Source organism: Biomphalaria glabrata, chromosome 8 (assembly GCF_947242115.1).
Source record: "Biomphalaria glabrata chromosome 8, xgBioGlab47.1, whole genome shotgun sequence".
NCBI classification, from domain to species: Eukaryota; Metazoa; Mollusca; class Gastropoda; family Planorbidae; genus Biomphalaria; species Biomphalaria glabrata.
In genome coordinates this window covers 37,780,227-37,804,004 of record NC_074718.1, presented here as the reverse complement: position 1 = coordinate 37,804,004, position 23,778 = coordinate 37,780,227, and the positions used below count along the sequence as shown (strand labels likewise).

Genomic DNA, 23,778 nt, shown 5'->3' with positions numbered 1-23,778 from the left:
TGCTAGATCTATAAAAACTGACTTTTTTCTCCATGGGATAGGAGATGTATCTTTGGGTACTACGATTTTTAAAACCCTAGATGCATCAGCCAAATAAAACCCAAATAAAACCAAGATAGAATGCTTGTAAATAGACCGGGAAACACATACATTTCACAACTCAGGCTTCCTTTTCCCATTAAAAATTAAATGAAAATGCAACGACAAATTTCTTAAGACGTCAAAGCGCAATAGTAAGCATTTCTTTTTTTTTCTTTAACTTTTATATATATACTTATTGATGGACCATGTGCGTTAAAGGCCTTGGCATATTTATATATAGGTCTACGGGTTTATTGTTGTTGTTTTTTTTTTTTGTAAAAAAAGCAACTGCATTGAGCCTACTGAACCTGTGAGAAGTGTATCTATATATGTATCATGAGGGTAACCAGGATTTTATTTTGGGGTGTGTGTGTGTGTGTGTGTGTGCGCGCGCGCGTGTGTGTGTGTAATTAATCTTTATGACATTCTGACTCTTCATTATTTCGTAAAACGTTTATTTTACCCTAGAATCGGTTCTACCCAGAGTTAGTGGAAAATTCGTAGACTCCCGGCCTACGACAGCAATGGGGTCTCAGAGCTCCCCCAGCGCGGGACGAAACCCCTCCGCCAAGCACTATTTCAGGTACGTATTCACTAAAACTGTTTGCAATATTCCATTACATGCCAGCGAGGTTTTATAACACTTTGTCAATGTTTTTGTTTTAAAAAAGATTAAATTATTCTATTTGAATGTTAACTTTAACGTTTTTCTTAATAAACATTTACATATCAATATATTAACATGTGTAGATAACCTATAATCTAAAAGGTGTATTACATAGTTTGTTTATCAAATCACGAACGTTTATGCGCGCAAGATCTAAGGACACTAAATACCGTACAATTTCAGCAAAAGAGTAAGAATTTAAAAATAGAATATGGGATTCCCGAACTCAATTTCTAACATTAAATTAGAAGCAAGCTAATTATAATTTGTATATAGTTTGCTAGCTTTAATTTTCAGAATTTTTTTTATTTGTTTTGTTTCAGTGCACCTTTAGTTTCCTCTGTCCCCCTTTGTGCCCACCGCCCTCTTACCGCCCCCTATTGTGTACAGCGCCCCCTTCCCGCCCCTTTGGCTTCCATCGCCCCCAAAATTTCGAAGACGCCCTCAAGGGGGCGATAGCGCCCCCCGTTAAAACCACTGGTCTAAAAGATAGTCTTATCAGAAGAGTGTGAAGTCTCTCTTCACCCCCTCCTTTTTTTTCCATGTCCACATACCAGGAGAGTGGAGACGCTCTAAAAATAAATGGTGAAAGAGAGAGAGAGAGAGAGCAGGAGAAGAGCAATTATCGATCGAGCAGGTAGTGGTACCTTACAAAGGTGTGACAGACTCATACATTGAGTTAGTGGAATTGCGCTATGGGGAAAAACTGTCTTTCTACACAGGAGAAGCCAGGATTTTTTTCGGGGAATGTTTTGAAGGGAGATTTTTTCTCATCCCCCCCCCCCCAATATATTGCGATGTAGACAACCCAGAATATGCATTTTTTTAAATTTTAAACTACAGGAGATATTGCTTGGCGACGGATCCCCGCTGGATGACTTCGCAGCGCTTTTCCACACCCCCTAACTGGCAAGGGAATTATTGTCCGTTCACTAACTCCAGATCATATTCAAGGATATCTTACAAAAGACGTCCGAAAATATTAAGGAATTGGATGAATTGATAATTATAGACAGGTGCGGCCTTAGCAGTGAGCAGGGGCCGTGGGCTAGTATAAAGTCTCTCTCTCTCTCTCTCTCTTTATATATATATATATATATATACTTTAAAGTAGAATGTTTGGCGCATGTACGTATGTATGTATGTCCCCGTATAGAAATAAAAATTGCTTGACCAATCTTGATAAAACTTGGCTGAAATGTTCCTTGGGTACCAACTTAGACCGTAGTGTATGTATTGTGGCCATTAAACAAAATTAAGACCCTCAAAAAAAAAAAAAGACCAACTTTATTACAGCTATATTGTTTTATTGATCTAGGCCATGTTTACTATTGTTTACTATGTTGACATGAGAAAAAATCGAAAGGATTTTGATCTAGATCTAATTTTAAGAACTAAACTTTGCACTTATTGTTGTTGTTTTTTTTTAATTTTGTGACACATAAAAATACAAAATATAGTCTTTTGATTTCATTATTTAATAAAATTAACCTTCAAATTTGTGTTTCAAAAGCATTTTTACATTAATTCGTTATTTATATCTGCGAATTTAGATATCCCGATGCACATTCTTTCATTAGACATTACCAAATGGTTACACATTAACACATCTCTCTACTGAGTCTATTCCTAGGTCCTAGGTCTAAAACTCTAAGATAATAAAACTTCTTTCGCAAAGATAGTTTTATTCTTTAACACACAAACATACTAATTATAGTCCATTCATTTCATATTTTAATCAAATTAACATTCAAATTTGTTTTTCTAAAGTACTTTTAATACATTCGTTTAGAAAGGCCTATATTCATTCATGAATCACGTACTAAAACGGTAAACCCGTTTTAATTGTACTATTAATCTATCGCATTTTTCGTTTTTAATAGATATGTATGTATCGGCTTCGGGTAAACCCATTTGCGTAAAACTTATTTTATTTTCGTAGCGAAAGAGAAAAAACTTGAAAGGATCATTAGCTAAGTTTAACATAATTCTAAATCCAATCCACTAGATTAGTAAACACAAACTTAGACCCGCAGGCCGCGGGTAATGTCAGGCTAGTATATATATATATATATATATATATATATATATATATATATATATATATATATATATATATATATATATATATATATATATATCGTAGCCAGGATTTTTTTTCGGGGAGGGTTTTTTTTTTGGGGGGGGGGAATTCCCCCCTGACCCCCCCGCGGAAAAAAATTATATATATATATTTATATATATATATATATATATGTGTGTGTGTGTGTGTGTGTACATAATTAATCTTTATTACATTCTGACCCTTTCGGAAGACGTTTATTGTTTATTGTAGACTCCCCGCCCTTGCTAGCAAGATGTCTGGGGGAGTTCGCAGCGCTCCCCCAGTGCGGGGCGAAGCCCCGCCGCCGAGCACTATTTCTGGTATTGAAAGCCAACAAAATGCATATTATGAGGTATCTACAGTGCTATTGCTATTGCTATCTTGCTATTAAAAAGTTTATTTCAAAAACCTAATGTACTATTCTTACTGACTTAGACCCTCTCGCGCCGTTCGGCGCATTTTCCGTCAAGCTGTTTCCGCAACTCTTATTTTGCGTAATTCATTTTGTGTGAGAACATGTCCCGCAAAACCTCATGCGACGATCGGTCACAACCTTACAAATGATTCGACTCCCAGTTCGGCATATGATTTCTTTGATTTAGACCTGATCTCTATGACTGACTCCTAAAATCTGTCTTAGTCATCTTTGTTGAGACACATTTAATGATTTTCAAATTCGGCAGAAGACTATTCACACTTTATTAATGGAGCCCAAGCCACAGGTAGAAATATGTAACCTTTCTTGACTACGCTCTTGGAATTGCATGCCTCTATTTCGCTTTAGATTTTATATCGAAAAGGAAAGTTTTTTCGTCAAATCATCTGTTGAGGGGTTTTAAACTAAGAAATCTCTGGAGTTTTTTTGTTTTGTTTTTAATTCAAAACCCCATTTAGCTACGATCATAGAATTTGGTGACTGTAGTTTGCTTTAAAATAATATTGAAGAGAGGATTTCAACTCTAAACGCTCTGTAGGGGAATTTTAAACTCAAAACCATCTGGAGGGGTTTTAAACTTTTAAGAAAAAGCCATCTGGGGAGGGGGATTTAAACTCAAAACCCCTTTGGCTACGCTCATAGAATTTTGAGTGTGTAATTTGCTTTTTTTTTATATTGACGAGGTACTTTTTAGCTTCAAACCCCAACTGGAGAGGAGGGGATTTAAACTCAAAACCCCTTTGGCTACGCTCATAGAATTTTGAGTGTGTAATTCGCTTTTTTTATATTGAAGATGGGGTTTATCGTAAATTTTGGAGGGGGTTTTAAAATCAAAATCTTCCTCAACTGTGGTATTGGAATTTGGGGATTGTTGTTTGCATTTTTTTTTTGTTTTGTTTTATAGAAGAGGGGGATTTAACTGCAAAAACCTCTGGTAGGGGGGGTTAAAATTCAAAACTCCCTGAAGGGGGTTTTAAACTCAAAGCCCCCTGGTAGAGGGATTTGTATCTCAAAACCCCCTGATAGGTGTTTTTTAAATCTTAAAACCCCTGGTAGGGGGATTTTAACTCAAAACCCCCTGGTAGAGGGTTTTTAACTCAAAACTGCCTCGGCTGTGCTGTGGTAAGTGATGATTTAGTATTAAAATTTCACCTAAAATAAATAAAATGAAAGCAAAAATCAGTCACTTAATTCCGTTCCCCCCCTGCGGGGGGGGGATTTCATTTTGGGGGGGGGGGTTGAACCCCAAGAACCCCACCCCCTGGATAGGCCCATGCGGGGGGGGGATTTCATTTTGGGGGGGGGTTGAACCCCAAGAACCCCACCCCCTGGATAGGCCCATGATATATATATATATATATATATATATATATATATATATATAGAGAGAGAGAGAGAGAGAGAGAGAAAGACATATATATATATATATATATATATATATATATATATATAAATCGTAAACTCATCAAGTTAACGGGCTCATCGATCTCTAGCGCTGTAACAATAACAATACTGTTTGTCCACCTCTAAACTGTTGGCAAAGATTTTACTACATAACATATAACATTACGTAGCTATATTACGTAAGTACATTATATACAGCATTTTAATTGTTCTTCGTTAATAAAAAAAAAAAAAAAAAAAACACTCGCGCACTACTTATATTTTTATCTCCTCTCTCACTCTGCAAAATCAAGCCAATTCGACGTTCTATAAGAACAAAGAGTGCATAAGAGTTTCAGGGGTCCATACACTTTCGCAGACTCGCAGGGGTATAGACAGGTTTTCAATTACATTTTTTTTTTTTTACAGGTGACACGGGTTTTTCCAAAACCAAACGATTTTTATGCACAGTAGCCTATTGGGAAAAAAAAACAAACTATTTAATACGTCATCGCCAAAATTTCTGGAAGCTGATTGGCCGAAAAAACTGTACAAGCACATCAACTGATTCAATACAGGCTAGGTTACAGTACCAAATAAGGAATTCTTTTTTTTTCCAATGCAGACTAAATTAACAGTATATTTAACTGTATACGTACCAATTCTTTATACCGTAATGCGACATAATAGCGCTGTAAGACACTTAAAAAAAATTATTTAACATTGAATGAGTTTTTAAAAGGGACAGCATGTAAAAGTTATTAATGAAATGGGAAATGGTTATCTTGAGGTTTTAAGTATTTGGGGATGTTTTGTGATATTGTCCTTATTTGAAAATAGTGTATGCTTATGAAATTAAATACCGCGAAAATCTGAACTTTGTGCGTGCGGTCTTTGAACGTATCACCAGCGAAAGTCAGGAAAACATTGCATATTTGTTTATTAATGTTAATTTTCAAAAAAAAATCTAATCTAATTTTCAAAAGTTGCATTTATGTTACTACAAATGTTATAAATGACTCATTCAAATACAATATTCATAATCCAAACAGTAGTTCAAACTTTATCACTACTCATTTTTATAATAAAATCCGCAAGACGTCGATGTTTATATTCGAAATATACGATTTGAATTGGTTACTTACACCTATGTGTTTTTATTGTGAACTGTTAAACGATAATAGCCTCTTAGACTCATAAGGTCATTTGATGATGTCTTTACCGAAACTGAACGGTATTTCGAAACCAAAAAGAAATGTATGTTTAGATTTTAAATGGTAATTGCTATCATAAATATACTGGAAAAATATATTGAGTAACAAGTCCTAGTTTATGAGAACTGATTTGGTTTTCAAAGTTGGTGACAATAAAATCTCCGATCTCAGGCGCAGGGCCTATTAAATTTGCCCCACTTGCCACCCTTTAAGGCCGCTACTGATTATACATATATCTGTTATATGTGTGTGTGTGTGCAATGGAATACAATCCCCACCCCCCCCCCTGAAAAAATTTTTGTCTACGCCCATGATACATTTTCAGAGCAAGGCAAGGTAATCGATTGCTTTGACGTGTACATTCCGATATCGATGCAATTATATGGTCGATAACTTTGAAGAAGAATTATCAGATATAGAGAAAGTTTGTGAATCGTGCATAATCTATGCAAAGACACCGTTTCGACCTATAATGCATTTTCTATTGCTACAAACTTTATTGAGTTTGAGTTTTTGGGAACATCGGCACACTTTAGGCCATGTCGCGCCCGTCAAACTTTATTTTAAAAAAGTAGCAATGGTTATAATAAAATATAAAGGTAAAAAATAGCCCTTGGAATTGATGGGTCTACCGCATTGGTAAATCTGTGCATTGCTCGAATCACTCGAAAAGTTAACGTATGTGTCATTGTAAACAATTTAAAAAAAAAAAAAGCACACATTTGAATCACGAGACGTCGTTTAATCTTCTTAATTAGGACCTGTTACAAGGTATACCGTTTGCGGGAGAGGCGTATGTATATTTTTGAAAAAAAAGATATTTTAAAACAGTGAATATTCTTGACCTGTGTCAGAATGGTCGAAATTCTTCCGACTGTTGTACATCGTTCTGCTGAGTTTAAAAAAATGACCCTGTGGTTCAGTGTGTTATATATAATCTCTACTTTACTTTTGGGTCTTCTCTCCTGAAGGCTTTCTAAATTTAGTGATTTTACTAAAGGTGTTACTCTAGTTCAATGTGAATATTCGTTTGTTATGAATCTCACTATTCTATTTTATGTCTGTTACAGTTTCTTCATGTTTTCTTGAGTTGAGATGTCCCAAACAGAGGATGCAAATTTTATTATTGGCCTAACCAAAGTTTAAACATTTTAGTTTTATGTTGTTATTTGATTTATATGAATTTCATTTAATAAACCCTAATGCTTTGTTAAATTTTTAAATAGTTTCATCAATATGGCGATTGTATGACAGTTTTTCATTTATTATAACACGAAGGCCGCGGGATACACATTTGAGACCGAGGCGTTTTTAGCCATTAGTTTTTTAGTTTTTGCAATGAAGAGTGAGGAGCATTATTCTTAATATTATTTGGATCAGGCATGTAATTAAACTTGTAAAGTTCCCATAACTTTTCTAGACCAGTTGGAAAAAGTGGAGAAAGCTTAAGGGGGTATCTGGGTGATGTTTTTTTTTTATTAATGAAGTTGTAAAAAAAAAAAGATGAGCAACCAGAATTCGATCTCGAGAGAAAAGCCTTCTAATGCCATTACATTAACCATTGTGCTATGGGAGTGCTTATGAAAATTGATTCTATAATTATCAAACTTTTCTCTCTACAAAATATACCACCTTATCAGTCAAGTAAAATTTCTTCCCCTTGTTCAAGATAACAAAACAAAATTAATTTAGTAATTACTCTTAGTTAATTAACTAATTCATTGGTAACCAACCTGTGATGTATGCACCAAAGTGACGCATTGCACAATTACAAGCGACGCATTTCACCCCCTGGCTCGAGAAAAAATCAAGGAAAAGCATGCCTGTTCGAAAAAAAATGATTATAACCAATTTCTAAAAAAAACAAAAGTTAAACAGGAATTCAATTTACTAGCTATTACGACGCCCAAATCACCCGCTTGTTTATAATGTTAATCAGACCTTGGACTAAGACTAATCAGCCTTGGACATTTTTTATGTTACCTATTTAAGCTTTTTGTTTTTAGAGGTATCGATGATAATTTCAAGGTTAAGTCAGTTCTGCAAAAAAAAAAAAAAAAAAAAATGATGAGTAGTTTCAATGATATGGCTGAAGAGGAACAAGGAAAAGAAATTGTACTCGACAAGTGGGGGTATAAACTGAGTTAGTCCCCATTATAGGTCGTCGTCTGAGTCTTAGTGAACACAACAAAAAAAAATAGGACGAGACTGTAGAAACAATAGATAACTTTACAATCTTCCATGTTCATGAGCTCTTCAAGAGCAGAGTAGTTACGGTGTTGTCAAGGAGAAAATCATATTTGTTGTAGATCTACCTTCTCTAAAGCCTGCGACCCAGAATAAACTCGTTCTTACTAGATCTGATGCTTTGCTGGTTTAAGCTGAATTAGTCTCCTTTATAGGTCGTGGTCTGAGTCTTAATGAACACAACATGAGAAATAGGTCGGGACTATAGAAACCTTAGATAACTATATACAATCTTCTATGTACATAAGCTCTCCACTAACAGAGAGGTTATCGTGTTAGTTTGAGAAGCTTGAGAAGGCTTGAGACATGAGTTCATATTCAGGTCGTCCCCCTATTTTTTATTTGTATAAATGTTGTTGTTTTTTTTTTTATTGTTATTCTAGATATATTCCATTATTTAATTTGTGAATTACCCACATTAATTAATACAACCAGGGCCGGACTTAGGCCACTGCAACATATGCGACCGCAGTGGGCCCCGCACTTTCATCCCTCGTTTCCTGATTTACAAGGAGCTCCAATAAATTTCCTGAAATTATTGAAATCTTTTGAAAACTCATTAAAATGTACTGAAACATAGACACAATTTTCAATTTGGCGTGTCATTCAATATGGAAAACACCAATCCTACGCGCAAGAAAAAAAAAAGGCATTATACAATACTCGTAACTGTGGCATCTGGTGAAAGAAGCTTCTCGAGCCTCAAACTAACGAAGAAATACTTAAGATCAACAATTCTCGAAGATATATTGAAACATTGTATAATTCTTGCTATTGTGCGTGATTTATGTGGGAAACAGAAATTTTGATGTTATACTGTATGACTTCGATACATACAAGATGTAATGTAATGTAAAATTAATTTGATCGTGATTAGTTCTTAGTAAAGAATGAATAAAATAAAAAAAAGGAATGTATTTTCGAATAAAAACTCTTAATTTAAGTGTTAGAGCTCTATGCCTGAGCGGTAAAGAACTTGGCTTCAGTACCGGGGTCCCCTGTTCGAATCCTTGTAAAGACTGTTTTTAACTTGGGGATCTTTAGGAGTGTCTGAGTCCACCATCTCTAATGCTGGCCCCATGACACCCTCTTTAACCGGCGGCCACAGAAGCAGATGACCTTTACATTGGCAAGGTCTGAAAGGGGAACATTACTCTTATTTTACAACATACAAATGTGTATAAGTGACCAAATAGCGGTTTGTACAAATGATCAAACTTTTAAGGACTGAAACTTGTCAAATATTAAGTGACGCATCTAAATAAGAGATGAAAAAAAAAATGTCGTACAAGAACAAAAGGCTCGCCGCCCCTGAATTAGTTGATTTTTTAAAAATTATCCTTTTGTCAGGTTAAAAGAAATAATTGTGCGAAATTTCAGTTTGATGCAAGATTGGGTGTTAGAGAAATAAAGTGTAAAAAACGTATACCAGGGAGCTGATATAAGCTTTCTAAAAAATAAAAATTTTCGGTGCAAATACGAAACAGGTAGGCTATAACCCAAAGACATAAAATATAAGATGTTTCCTTCTTCCGGCTTAAGAGGCTAGGCTACTATCGCTTTCTCTATCTGCCTCTTATTCTTTTGCCTGGTACTGTTTTCTGAAGGAAGCCCCGAAAATCTTGTAGTATGCCCATAGTTTTTTAACTTGCGTTTTTTTGCGATAGCTAGCAGATCATCATGGGGTCCACTAGCTGCTGTTTGTGATGCGGTCTTTGAATGTTAAAATTAGGATCCTTCTGTAGCATCTCAATTCCATTGCTAGGATCCTCCTCTCCAGCTTTGCAGTCAGCCAGAACAAGATATATTTATAATATATATGTTATAAATGTAATAATAATTAGGGCTTTTATAAAGCGCTACTTTCATGCTTATTGCATGCTCAGAGCGCTTTGGTCCAATCTCATTTGTGGACCAGTGGAGGGAGGGGGTATCTAGGAGTAGGTTTTCCAGGCTGCCTTTAAGCGCTCCATATTGATAATTTGAACAAAATTTTAATTATTAAGGCAATAGCTTATCTTCTGACAGCTTAGGGGTGCAGATTTATTTGTTATGTAAACAATAGTATCACATTAAGATTACCCGGTAACAAAAGGCCTAGGTCTAGTAATTTTAAGATTAAACGTTTTAATTCATAAGAGTTCTTATCTAGATATAGTAGCCTAATATTCTATATTAAGATTCTATATCTAGTTAGATCTAGATCTAGACTTGCATCTAACTCTAGATCTAGACTTAGATCTATTTCTAGATCAAGACTTAGATCTAGTTCTTCACCTAGACTTAGAACTTGAATCTAGATTTAGATCTAAAACTAGATCTAGATCTAGCTAGATCTATTTCTAGTTTGTATGACTAATGACAATGGAGTTTTTAATTTCTATTTCGAGGGGAAAGTCTTAATGTTAAGTACACAATTGTAGCTTAAAGTAGGTCAAGAATTATTTTTCTTCGTGTTGCCAATTTATCTAATTTTGTTAGAAGAATAAATCCTTTTTAGTTTCTCTTTATTACATGTTACATATATATGTTATTTATTTTGAATGTATGGATAAGGCTAATAATTATACTTTTTTAAAAATATATAGGTGTACGCTAAGTGAATATATGGAGAAGATGTGGCTGAAGGGTAAAGTAGCCTACTTGGAACCGGAAATTCCTTGTTCGAATCCTGGTGAAGATTCTAGGTGGACCACTTCGGGGCTTATTTTGAGTTTGTGTTTCCACACAAACTGACTTCGTAACCTTGTTTGTCTTTTTTTTTTGTCGTGCAGCGACATTTTCTATTTTTCAGGCTTTGCTTGGAACAAATACTTTAGTTCATCTTTGATTGAAGAGGTCGAGAAAAAGGCGTGAAATTCCGGTTTTTTTTTTTGTTTTTTTTTTAAGAAATGACAAAACTAAACGAAAACAAAAGTAACTTTTCAAATTATCAGAGACAGATGCAATACAAATGCTCTACATTATACACACAAAGCTAACTATCACAAAGTAATTTCTTTAAATTGTTTCTTTGCAACGAAAACAAAATTAAACGCTGTCGCGTGCGCTTGAAGATTTCTTTCTTTCTTTATCTTTTTTTTTGGCATATGAAAATTGATAACCGTCTGGCCAGGGCTAGTAGCGCTTTTGGATGCGAGAGTTTGGCGGAATAAATCGCTCCTCCTGCCTACAAAAATCAATGTCTACCAGAAGGTGGTTCTCTCATCCCCTATATATGGATCTTAGACATGGGTACTATACAGAAAGCAAGAAAGACTACTTGAGCGCTTTCAACAAAGATGCTTGCGCTCCATCATGGACATACGGTGGCAAGACCGCACTACAAACAGTGATGTCCTTGCGAACGCTGGTATGGACAGTATAGAGGGACCTCTTATGGTCCAACAGTTACGCTGGGCAGGGAACGTATCCCGTATGGGAGACGAATGTATGCCGAAATCTGTCTTTTTAAGGTGGTCGACGTAACAGAGGTGCCGCACGGAAACGCTTTAAAGACTAGCTTATCGCCTAACTGTTTTAGCTGACATAGAATAGAGCACCTGGCTGCATGCGGCCTCCTAACGAGAAATCTGGAGGTCACTCACAAATGCCACTTTTGAGACCTAAAGAAAATCGCTGCCGAGAAGAGACTCAGACGGCGAAAAGAAAATCTTAATCGACCACTAATCGACAATGGTTATGCTTGCCCTGGTTGTGGCAAAATATGTAGGTCACAGATTGGGCTGTGTAGACACGGGAAATACTGCATTCCTAATTTTCTATGTACTCGAAAACAAGCTTTATTATTATTATTATGTTAGAAATGAACGAGTAGTCATTCTCTGGCGCTGCCAGGGTCGAGTTTCGCTAAAGAGAAACAAAATTCATCGTAGTCCCTTTAACAGTTTCCACTGAGGAATTTTCTGGTGATGTGGCAGGTCTGCAGCAGTACCGCCCTCTGACAGGCAACGAAGATGTTCCCAGGAATGTTAAGGGCCTTGAAGGTGTCTGTGAGGTCAGTTGTTATTATCCCCTCGGTTGATATAACAATGGGGTATATTGTTATTTTGGACAATTTCCATAGACGCTTAATCTCCAAGCCTAGGTTCCCATATTTTATTATTATTATTATTATTATTATTATTATTATTATTATTAATCGTGTTTTTTTTTAGGACATATGCAGTAGTCTATATTTTGTGTGCTTTGTTTTCTAGAAAAATTGTGTGTCACGCTTTTGTTCCTAATTTTTTATTTAGTGAAAAAGACGTTCTGGCTGTAGTCTATTTCTGCGCTACAGTTTCCACTGTTTCCTCCTTTAAAAAGGCACATAAGTACATAAAGGCATCAATCAGGTTGATATTTCGGTACGCGTGTCATTCATAAAATTTTCTGGTTTAGCGGCATTCCTAGATCTAGGTTTCCTCTATGTTTCTGGGTGCTAGACTTGGGGCTGCGATGTCTTGCTTGCTTCGAGTCGCTCTTGGAGCCATACCTGAACCAGGTCTTGGGTAGGTCGAGCAGGCCTTGATCAGATTGAGCCTTGCATCCTCCGTCATGCACTACTAGAAGTTATCGGACCGTGTGACAAAAATGGATCGTGTGCGTGAGGTGTGTTACATGTATAATTATTCATGCATTAATAACTTATTACTCACATTGGCACATTATGGTTATTATTTATTTGTATTTAGTATTATATATTGTTATTGCTCAACGATCGTTGACCACTCATTGAAAGTTCGTTGATTGTGTAGCTTGGGTTTGCTGTTGTTTTTTAATTAATACAGTAGCCTGCAGAGCAGGGGAGCCCGATTGATTATATCTTCCCCTAGATAAACTTGTAAAACTTACCTTGACTAACGCTAGATGTGAAGAAAAAAAAATGCCGACTAAGTTCTGTTTCAAAACAACCCACACGAGGTTCAATTAACCTAAAAAAAAATATGACCTCAATACGTTGGCATTTTTTTTTTGGACGTCACCTTCAGATGTCAAGAATTTGATGTCAGTTCTTGAAGGCTAGATATCTGTGGTCACTCTGATCTTTGTCAGCCGGTGCGGTTAACTGAGAGTGTCACCCCCCTCCCTCAATTAACTTTTTCCCAAATATATCGTTAGTTTTTTTGTTTTTGTTCTTGCACCAAAAACCAGCGTGCTGATGAGCTCCTTTCATTGCTTTTAATACAAATATAAATCAAGTTTCGATTTTTATTTTAAATATTACTTGTATATGAAATTTTATCAATAGTTGTTGGTTATTGCATATGTCAAATCTAAAAACTGACTTAACATCACCAGAACATGTTTACTTTGTTAGACTTTAAAGACTTTTAGACTTGAAGGAAATGGTATTTCATTATGCCAGTGTTATTCAAACTCTTGCAAGTGACGCCCATCTAGACCAAAAGATGTACTTTCGCCACACACAGGGTCGGATTTGGGGCATAGCAGGCGTGTCTACTGTCCCAGGCATCCACTATAAAAATACTTTAAGTCTCAAATTCTATTTTATTCCGCACTATTTGTTTAGCAATTTTTACATACAATACTTTCAATCCAACAATGACAACCATTGCTGCAGAAGCTTTTTCAATTCTTTTTTTGTCACCTTAATGTCTAAATTTAGTTTGCTGGCTATAATCGATTCCAGGTTGGTAAAGCCCTGCACCATCACAAGGGTGTGATTGAGAATACTTAACACGGGTAATTCTGTGACGTCTCGTCCCATAATTTCAGTTTTGGTGATAATCATTTTAAGATTGAACAGCTGACAGCAGTTGTCAAAGCAAAGCTATCGTTATAAATGTAATCCTTCTACAGAATAGGGGGAAATCCCGTCGTCGAAAAACAGTTCCTGAATCTAGATACGCATTTTCGTTTTGCTTCTAAGTCGGGCCAGGTTAACTCTTTCTCTCTTAATTGACGATACCAACGTTGATTCCACTAGAATGTGTTAAATAATTACGGAGAGAAAGAGTTAAAGAGGCTTCCATTGGACTTACAGTAGATATATACTTCCTCTTCCATATATTTAAAAATGCTTGCGATTTCAAACGAAAATATAATACCGAATAGTGTGTTTGGTCAAATCCTACCTTTGTTTTACCCTGTTCTTATGAAAAATGGCTTATAGAATGAGTCGTCAAACTGGAAAGTGCACTGCATGTTTTTATGACAATGTGACACAAGTTCCTGTAGCTTCTGCAGGAATTCCATCTTATTCGGGTGCTTTTCAAGGAAGTGAATGGATGTGCTCAGTTCCTTTACAACTAATTCATCCAAAACTGGAAATGTTTGAAAGTTAGCCTAAGCGGTTAGAGAAAGAATTTTCGATCTGGTAGAGTTCTTCATAATCCTCTATCCATCGTTCCATTAACAGAGCACGATCACTGATGTTGGAGGCATCTTTCGACTTAGGCAGGGACGCACTTGTTGGTCTAAGGTTTTAAGGCTTTTTTCATAAACTCATATAATCCTCTGATGTTGCTACAGATTGTTAAAACAGAATGGGAGCAAGATCCTCATCTTCCAACTGCTCCTTTCGGACCTTTTTATCACACCGAAACCCGATAACCTCTACTTCTAGATGACGACAGTTAATATCCTTTGCCTCTGCCTGTCTGCAGTGCCTGCATTCCGTTATGCAGTCGTCGAGACAATGTATGTGCATTCTGATGAATCAGTCTCTTCCTGTGTTCAGTCTCAAACTCCTAACCCTTCAAGTGTTCAACTCATCTCGCCACCTGCCCCTCAGGATTCTCGGAAGATAGTAGCCATTTCAAGGTTGCATGGACAGTTCTTAGTTGAAACCTTTGTTCATAGAGATATTTAATTGAATCAACCACAGCCAACCATTCCCGTCTCGTAACACAATAATTTATTTCAAACTTTGGCAACCTTCTTCTAAAAAATAAAAAAGCTATCACCTATTCGTTGAAATCAATATTCTGCGATAGTACAGCACCGATCCTCTTACTGCATGCGTCTGTATCCAGAATGAACGGTGTACCCAACATTGGGTATGTTAACAAAGAAGAGCCTCTTGTAATTGTTTAAACTTTTCCTGAAATACTATTCTCCCCGCAACCCTAGAGAAGCCAGGAACAAAGCGTCGGTATTAGGTACAATGACCTGGACAACTTTTCAATTCATGTAAACTTCCAGGGCTAGACCATTGCTTAACCTTCGCTTGACACAACAACAGTCATTCATTTTATATTTATAAATTATTAAATTTGAGTTTAAAGTCGTAGCGACATAATATACCATGGGCGTAGGCAGGGGGGGGGGGGTTGGGGTTCAACCCCCCCCCCCAGAAATGGGGGGGGGATCGGAATTTAGTGACTGATTTTTTGCTTTAATTTTGTTTATTTTAGATGAGATTTTAATACTAAATTATCACTTGTCTCAGCAAAGCAAAGGAGGCTTTGAGTTTAAAACCCCCTACCAGGGGTTTTTAAGTTTAAAACCCCTACCAGGGGGGGGTTGAGTTTAAAAGCCCCTACCAGGGGGGGTTCGAGTTTAAAACCCTCTGCTAGGGGGGTTTGAGTTAAAAAAACCCTACCAGGATTTTCGCAGTTAAATTCCCCTCTTCTATAACACAAAACAAAAAAAAAATGCAAACGATAATCCCCCAAATTTTACGAGCACAGTTAAGGAAGATTTTGATTTTTAAACCCCTTCCAAAATTTACGATAAACTCCCACTTCGATATAAAAAAAGAAAATTACACACTCAAAATTCTATGAGCGTAGTCAAAGGGGTTTTGAGTTAACCCCCACCCTCTCTTCAGTAGGGTTTGAAGCTAAAAAATACCACTTCAATACCCGGTATAAAAAAACCCAAATTACGCACTCAAAATGTTATGAGCGTAGCTAAATGGGTTTTGACTCAGTTTTAAACCCCCTTTCAGTGGGGTTTGAAGGTAAAAAATACCTCTTTAATATTAATAACAAAGCAAATTATACACTCAACATGTTTTGAGTGTATTAAAATGGGTTTTGAGTTTAAACTCCCCTCCAGTGGAGTTTGAAGCTAAAAAATACCTCTTCAATATAAAAAAAAAGAAAATTACACACTCAGAAATCTATGAGCGTAGCCATAGTGGTTTTGAGTTGAAACCCCCCGCAAGCGGGGTTTGAAGCTAAGAAATACATCTTCAATGTAAGAAAAAAGCTAATTACGCACTCAAAATGCTATGAGTGTTGCCAAAAGGAGTTTTGAGTTTAAACCCCCCTTTGGAGTGTTTTGATGCTGAAAAATACCTCTTTAATATAAGAAAGCAAATTACACACTAAAATTATTTGAGCATAGCCAAGACAATTGGGGGTTTTGAATTTAAATCCCTCTCCTACAGATGGCTTTTTTTAAAGATTAAAACCGCTCCAGATGGTTTTGAGTTTAAAATCCCCCTACGGAGCGTTTTGAGGTGGAAAACCTCCATCTTCAATATTACTCTAAAGCAAACTACAGTTACTTAATTCTATGACCGTAGCTAAATGGGGTTTTGAATTTAAAAAAAAAAAACCATAACTCCAGAGATTTTTTAGTCTAAAACCCCCAACAGATGATTTTGACGATAAAACTTCACTTTTCGATATAAAATCTAAAGCAAACTACACTCACTTAATTCCAAGAGCGTATTCAAGAGAGGTTACACATTTCTATCAGCGGCGGGGCTCAATTAATAAAGTGCAGTGAATAGTCATCTGCCGAAATTGAAAAACACTAAATGTGGCTTAACAAGGATGGCTAAGACAGATTTTAGGAGTCAGTTATAGAGATCGTGAGTAAATCAAGGAAATCCTACGCCGAACTGGGAGTCGACCCCTTAGTAAGATTGTGACAGAGCGTCGCATGAGGTTCTCGAGACATGTTCTCCGACAAAATGAATTAGGCATAAGAAGAGTTGCGATGACATCCTAGTACAACTTGGCGCCACACATTCATGGAGGTCCTCAGAGCAGGTGGGAAGAGGCTTTAGACATTACCAGTGACAGATTTTTATGGAAACAGCTTGACGTCAAATGCTCCGAACGGCGCGGTAGGGTCTAAGTCAGTAAGAATAGCACATTAGGTTTTTGAAATAAAACTTTTTAATAGCAGGAAAATGCACTGTACCTCAGAATATGCATTTTGTTGGCTTTCAATATCAGAAATGGTGCTTGGCGGCGGGGCTCAGCCCCGCGCTAGGGGAGCTGCTAGCGCTCCCCCAAACCCCCTTTCTGACAATGGCGGGGAGTCTACAATTTTCCCACTAACTCCAGAAAGAACCTATTCTAGGGCACAATAAGCGTCTTCCGAAAGAATGATAGGTGAGAATGTAATAAAGATTATATATACACACACACACATAGATACATATAAATATATTTTTTTCGAGGGGGGGGAAGGCGAGAAAAAATCCCCCCCCAAAACCTCCCCCCCCGAAAAAAAATCCCCGCTACGCCCATGTAATATACTATATGGTTAAAATATCAATAAGTAGCAAATTAATATTTATTCATTTATTTTACTAATAGTTTTTATAAATTATGATTTTAATAGAAAAATTAAAAGCGCTCCCCCCCCCCCCCAAAAAAAAAAAAAGTTCAAGTTGACAGTGGCAGCGCATTAGATAGAATAGCCTACTTCACCCCACGTCATCGACCAGAATTATCAATAAGTAGCATATGTTACATAAATTGTTGACTAATTTTGTTCGTAAACTGAGATTTTGGAACAAAAAAAAAACACCCATCCACCCGGGTATTATGGGGGTAGATGCAATCGCTCCCCCCCCCAACCCATCAGAATCTGTCAAAATACAAGAGGCCGGCATAATATAAAAACTTGGTTACAATATAAACAATTAGTATATATTACTAAAAAAAATAAATTATGTTAGCACAAATTGTGTGATTTTTCTAAAAAAATAATATCTTCGTGGGCGGGGGGGGGGGGGAGAGGCTCGCCGCTACCGCCCCATCATTCCTCCGATTCGCGAGTGAGAGTGGTTGAAGTTTTGCAGGAAGTGATCAACTTTTTATGATAATGATGACAACTTTTTCTCCCAGGTACTACTGGTATTGGCTGTGCGAGAACCAATCAAAAGGAAGCGTTCTTAAAGCTGGAACAATATATAACGACTTAATCTTTAACTTGGACTGACAGAAATCAAGACTTCACTTAAATCAAGACTTCACTCGAATCAAGACTTCACTCGAATCAAGACTTTACTTCAATCAGGATTTCTCTTAAACTGTTTGATTCTTCTAGACAGTACCAAGCCAGGCTTTACTAAATACAAGTAAGTACTACTATTAATACTATAATGTAATTTATATTTAGAAAAGAATCTATATTTTGATTTTTAATTTCTTATTGATAAGTAAATTGGAATATATATATAAAATTTATTTATTTATTTATATAGTAGCTTGATACCGTTTCTAGCAGCGTTTATAAATATTGGGTAAATCTGAATGGGAAGCGTGGTCTAGAGGCTAAGTACGCTTTAACTTGGCTTGTCTTGGCTACCTATGAAGGGGGCTCGAGATTCAATGACTTGTGTTTACTGAGCACCTAAAGACTCCTAGATAACCCCTCCCCCCCCCCCCACACACACACAAATGAGATTGCATCATAGCGCTCTGAGCATGCTATAAGCATGAAAGTACCGCTATATAAAAGCCATAATTATTGTTATTTACTGGTGATTAGATTATGTTATTAAGAAAGAATAGGAACTATTATACTAGACTAGATATAGATAAATAGTGGCGCCTCAGTGACGTTACTAGGAGTTGCGAGGCTGTGGTATCCACCGGGTGACACACAGTAAGGCGACACCCAATAAGTAACTCTGCACTTTTGCAGACTTTTTAATTTCTTGAGGAAGATGGTCGTAAAAAAGGATTGACACCATGATGTAATCGAACTGGATGACACCTGCGCTAGTGACGCCACAATCAGGCGTTTAAAGATTTTAATTTCAACAAAATAGAGAAGGAAGACATCACCTATTGTTAGGAATCCTGACAGCCAGCTCTTCAAATAACGATTCCGTATTGTTCCTACGTTTTCCCAAGTTAGATTCCTGTCCAGGGCCTTCAACTTCTTAAATCCGGCCCTGGCTCCCTTAGTGTGATCTTAGTCTGTCTTAACCTGTCTTCGTGTAAAAAGGGAAAATCTGGACGAAAATTTAATATCTGCATTTCTGCGCTTTGGAAACATTCATTTTAAGTCGAAATCGAGCAACTTTTTAGGTAGCCCCCGATCAATGGTTCTCAGTCACATTCCATATGTACATTATTTAAAAACAACTTTTTAGGTAGCCCCCGATCAGTGGTTCTCAGTCACATTCCATATGTACATTATTTAAAAACAACTTTTTAGGTAGCCCCCGATCAGTGGTTCTCAGTCACATTCCATATGTACATTATTTAAAAACAACTTTTTAGGTAGCCCCCGATCAGTGGTTCTCAGTCACATTCCATATGTACATTATTTAAAAACAACTTTTGATCCATTTTGTTTCATTCGTTTATTTTTTTTTATGTCCAGGAACCAACAATGTTCTTCTTCAAAGTCTGCATCACTATGACGCTATTAGAAATAGCAAACGCAGTATGCAGATCCACATCATGGACTCGAAGCTTTGATTCTGCTGGTCAATCGAAATGTGATAGAGTAGACTTTTTCATGAGAGGTCTACAAAGAAGCGATCAATTATGGTACGACGAAATAAGTCAATTAGACGGAGTGCAGTGCTGCAGCGCTTCCCCAAAGTGGTCCAAAAGTGAACCGCAAGTAATTTATGCGGACTGGTCAGACCTATGGGATGGTTATAATGTCTGGGTAAATTGCCCAGCGGGGTATTTTCTACAGGGCTTGCAGCGATCATCTTCAGGCTGGCCCTGGTACTCTGGTTATTTGCACCATATTGACTATGGAAGGTGTGCTAAGCCGTCGCACCATCCATTTTACCACGGTGACTGTTATGATAAGAACATTGATTTTAGTTATAGTGGTATATTTACCTGCAACACTGATTACTTCATAACTGGCATGTACAAAGGAGATTGTAGATATCTGTATTGCATTAAAGCTTTGCGTTGTTGTAAGATGTCAGATACATCTGAAATAATAGATGATGCTGAAACATTTAAGACAAAAATTATGGACACCACACTTTTCAATTTAGCCAACGTCGCTGATCGCCTGGGCTACGGCTGGTGCGGGGGCGAAAAAGGTGACGACGTGGGAGAAGATTTCTATAAAGATGGTGATTCGTGGATTGCAGACGCGACACCTTTTAAGCCAAAGACAGAATGCGAGGGCTTTAAATGCGACGAGAGGCTGAAAATCGACTATTTGGGATGGAACCTAGCAGTGAAAAACATAATATATGGTAACAGTATAATAGACAGTCTGCAACCTGAAGTCGTTAACACTGGCAGAGAGGTAAACAACATGGATGTAAGCTCTACAAGAAGCTTTGAATATTCAACAATATTCACGGATACAGTCCAACATTCATCGACCAGCAGTTGGAAGACTAGTCTTCAATTGTCTTTTTCATTGCAGGCAGCAACACCAGGTGCTGCCAAAGTATCAGCAGGCGTTAATGTAGCTTTTGATTATTCAAAATCAGATACTGACACATCAACCGAAGTAAAGTCGCAAACTACTAAAATAACTACGGTCCAAACCATCCCGCCACATTCAGCAGCAAACTATACAGTAAAGGTTCTTAAAACCAGAACGACAAATCCCTATACGGCCGTCATCATTGCAAAGTTTAATGTTAGGTTTAGAGGTTTCTTGAGGTGGGGAGGAGGTTATGGTAACCCGTTAACCAATTATCATTACCAGTACAGGGGAAGCGGAGCTAGACCGAGTTTTCCTTACACTTTTGGAAGTCAATCTGATGCTTTCTACAAGGCACTCAAGCGCCAAAACATAACTAAATCTAGACCTTGGATGTGGAACGACATGATTAAGAACTACCCTTCTGTTCTTCACGTATTCAACCGACTTACCGATGAGAGTCAGTATGAATTTACTCTGAGAGGAAAGCTGGAGCATGTCGCCAGTAGAAATATCATTGTAATCTGGAATAAAACGAGATTGAACAGGCGATCAGTTGTCGACACAATCAATTCTACCACACACCACATTGGCAATATCACCTTCATCGCTAGAGTAGGCCCGAATGATAAGCCTGTAGATGTCAAGTACCCTGAAGTAGTCCTGGACAATGCAGAGCCGTTTAAACTAGAGACTATTCCGTTGAATCCAGATTTTAACTAGTTGAATGTAATGACGATGACCAAATGAATTCTCGAGCTAAAAAATCTTAAACATAATTAAAAACGTATGTATTATTGGTGTAATTCTTTACAACTACATTAAAGCTAATTGACTGAAGATGAAATTAATTTGTAATTTATGTAATTTTTTATTTCACAAGTTTAGGCTACAATCTCTGAGACTCAGATGATAAAAAACAAATGTAATATAAGAAGAACGTTTAAAGTTTCAACTATGTAAAAGTTATAACGCCGTTTCTTATGTTTTACCTTATAAAATGTACTCAAGCTTTTCTCCCATGTAATATTTTTTATCATTATTATATTGCTCCTTCTGTCTCGGAAGCAATTGATGCGCCCAGATGAGTCACTGGCTTTGGTTACGTCTTGAGATGGGGCAGAATCTGGAATGTCTGATCAAGCAAATTCTGGAGCGGCAGAGTTTCTGCAAGCGAGACACGAGAGCCACGGGCATTTTGGAGGAGATAGCCCATTAATGAATGCATTAATATTTTTGTTTATAATAATATATCTATATATCTATAGCCTTTATAATAATCTCAATTTTAATGCAATGATGACTGTTTAAAAAAGATACTAAATTTTATTTACATTAAATTTATATTTGTTTTATTGATACTGTGTAAATCATCTTAACTTTAACCATTAAATATTAATAAAAAGATATTATAGTTAAAACAGGATTTAGCTAAAAGCATTTTGGGCTTATTCGTAAAATTACAATGTAAACTAAAGCAATTATTCTATGTTAGTAGGTATACATTTTGTATTGAAAATAACATCAGTTAATCATACACATTTTTTATCTCCTTTGTACATTCTTTTATATTTATGGTCAGAAGCTAATTTCAATCTGTTAACTAAATGTACCAGTATTTGGTTCTGAAGCAAATCCTTTTAGCGTTAATCTAGTGTACCTTGAATGCTTTTATTTTTATGTTTTATGCATTTTTACTTTTATTATTTAAATAGCTTATGCATGCCAATAAATAATCACCAAGCAAAGAATTATGAGTTTTCTTAAGTACTTTTCTTTAAATATGTATGTTATAACATTGTTATTCTCAAAAACTAAAAATAGAATTTTACTGAGAACAAAACAAATAATAACTTCAGATTTTTACCATCCCTCCTAGCACTTTGCAAACACTTCAGAGGGTCATAAAGTACACTAGCGGGAAACTACAAACATGTCATTATTGAACATAAATCTCAGACATCTCTAAACTATAGTCATTACCAATCATCACACCATAAACCAGCATTCAACCTCAAAAACAATTTCACATACTGGTCAATAACATAACGGAATATTACCAATAATAAATGGAAATTTACTATTACAGAAAGCCTGTTAAACACATACAATATATAGAATTAAACTCACGACTAGAGATAAAGATAAATGCAACATCTATAAAAAAAAATTAAGCACCAAAAAAAATGGTATCATGTGTTGTTTCTCCGTATGAATATTCTATGCATTAGGCAACAAAGATGCATTCTGGCTCTTTGTGCTATGTGGGTTAACCCAGTTTACACTAGGACTGTTTGATTCCTTTGATGCAGACATTTCTAGCCCATACAACAGATGAACCACAGTCTCAAATCAAGCTCACCAACCGCTAGCTTAATCCACTCCAATCAAATCTATTAAACCTAATAAAACACCCTCATAAAATAAATTTACCAAAGCAGCAATACCAAGAAAAAGCTCGCAAACAGAAGAGGCTTCAAGGGAAGAGAAAAGCGACAGGCCCACAAGAGATATGAGTCAATGAAAAGCATTAAAGACCCTATGAAATAATCAAATGAAACTTCTCAATCTGTCTTATCAAACAAAAGCATAGACCACGTTGTAAGGATAGAAATGAATTATTAAAAAAAAACTACATTAAATATCACAATGGTACTCTTCTCAACTAACAGACCTGAAATAGAAGTAGAGTATGACATGATCCCGGGACCACCTAACCACGATATCGTTACATTAATAGTTTAATTAAAGCAGTAACAAATAGAGAAAAAAGTATTAGAGCTCTACTAGCAAAGTAACCGAACACCTAGGTCTAGGTGCATTATTTTTTCAACAAGCATTTCTATCAGAAAAAAAAAGACTTTACAGTTCTTAATCTCTGGAATTGTATTAAAAGCCATTCTAAAAACATTATAGAAAATTCAATTTGAACTATAAAAAAATCATCACTAATAAAATGTAAAGTTCCCCTTATAGAACATGTAGTCTAAAGGTCATCTGTTTCTGTGGCCCACGGTTAACGAGAATGTCATGTGGCCAGCACTGTCAGATACCATTGGTGGACACAGAGGTGCCCAAAGATAAAGAAGTT

At 36.4% G+C, this 23,778-nt stretch overlaps 1 protein-coding gene across 4 annotated transcripts in view; it reads left to right on the top strand.

Annotated features, from left to right (window-relative positions):
* LOC106078128 (uncharacterized) overlaps positions 1-22,430 on the top strand; it is a 40,460-nt gene extending 18,030 nt beyond the window's left edge. For 3 of the 4 annotated variants that reach the window (XM_056039490.1, XM_056039488.1, XM_056039489.1), the window contains 2 exons: positions 18,173-18,405; positions 19,662-22,430. In XM_056039490.1, the coding sequence (XP_055895465.1) occupies positions 19,671-21,410 (1,740 nt within the window). In that variant the 5' untranslated portion in view covers positions 18,173-18,405; positions 19,662-19,670 and the 3' untranslated portion in view covers positions 21,411-22,430. Of the gene's footprint in view, positions 1-18,172; positions 18,406-19,661 lie in introns of those variants that run through there. The other variant, XM_056039495.1, reaches the window with a different exon arrangement.
* The last annotated feature ends 1,348 nt before the right edge of the window (positions 22,431-23,778 follow it).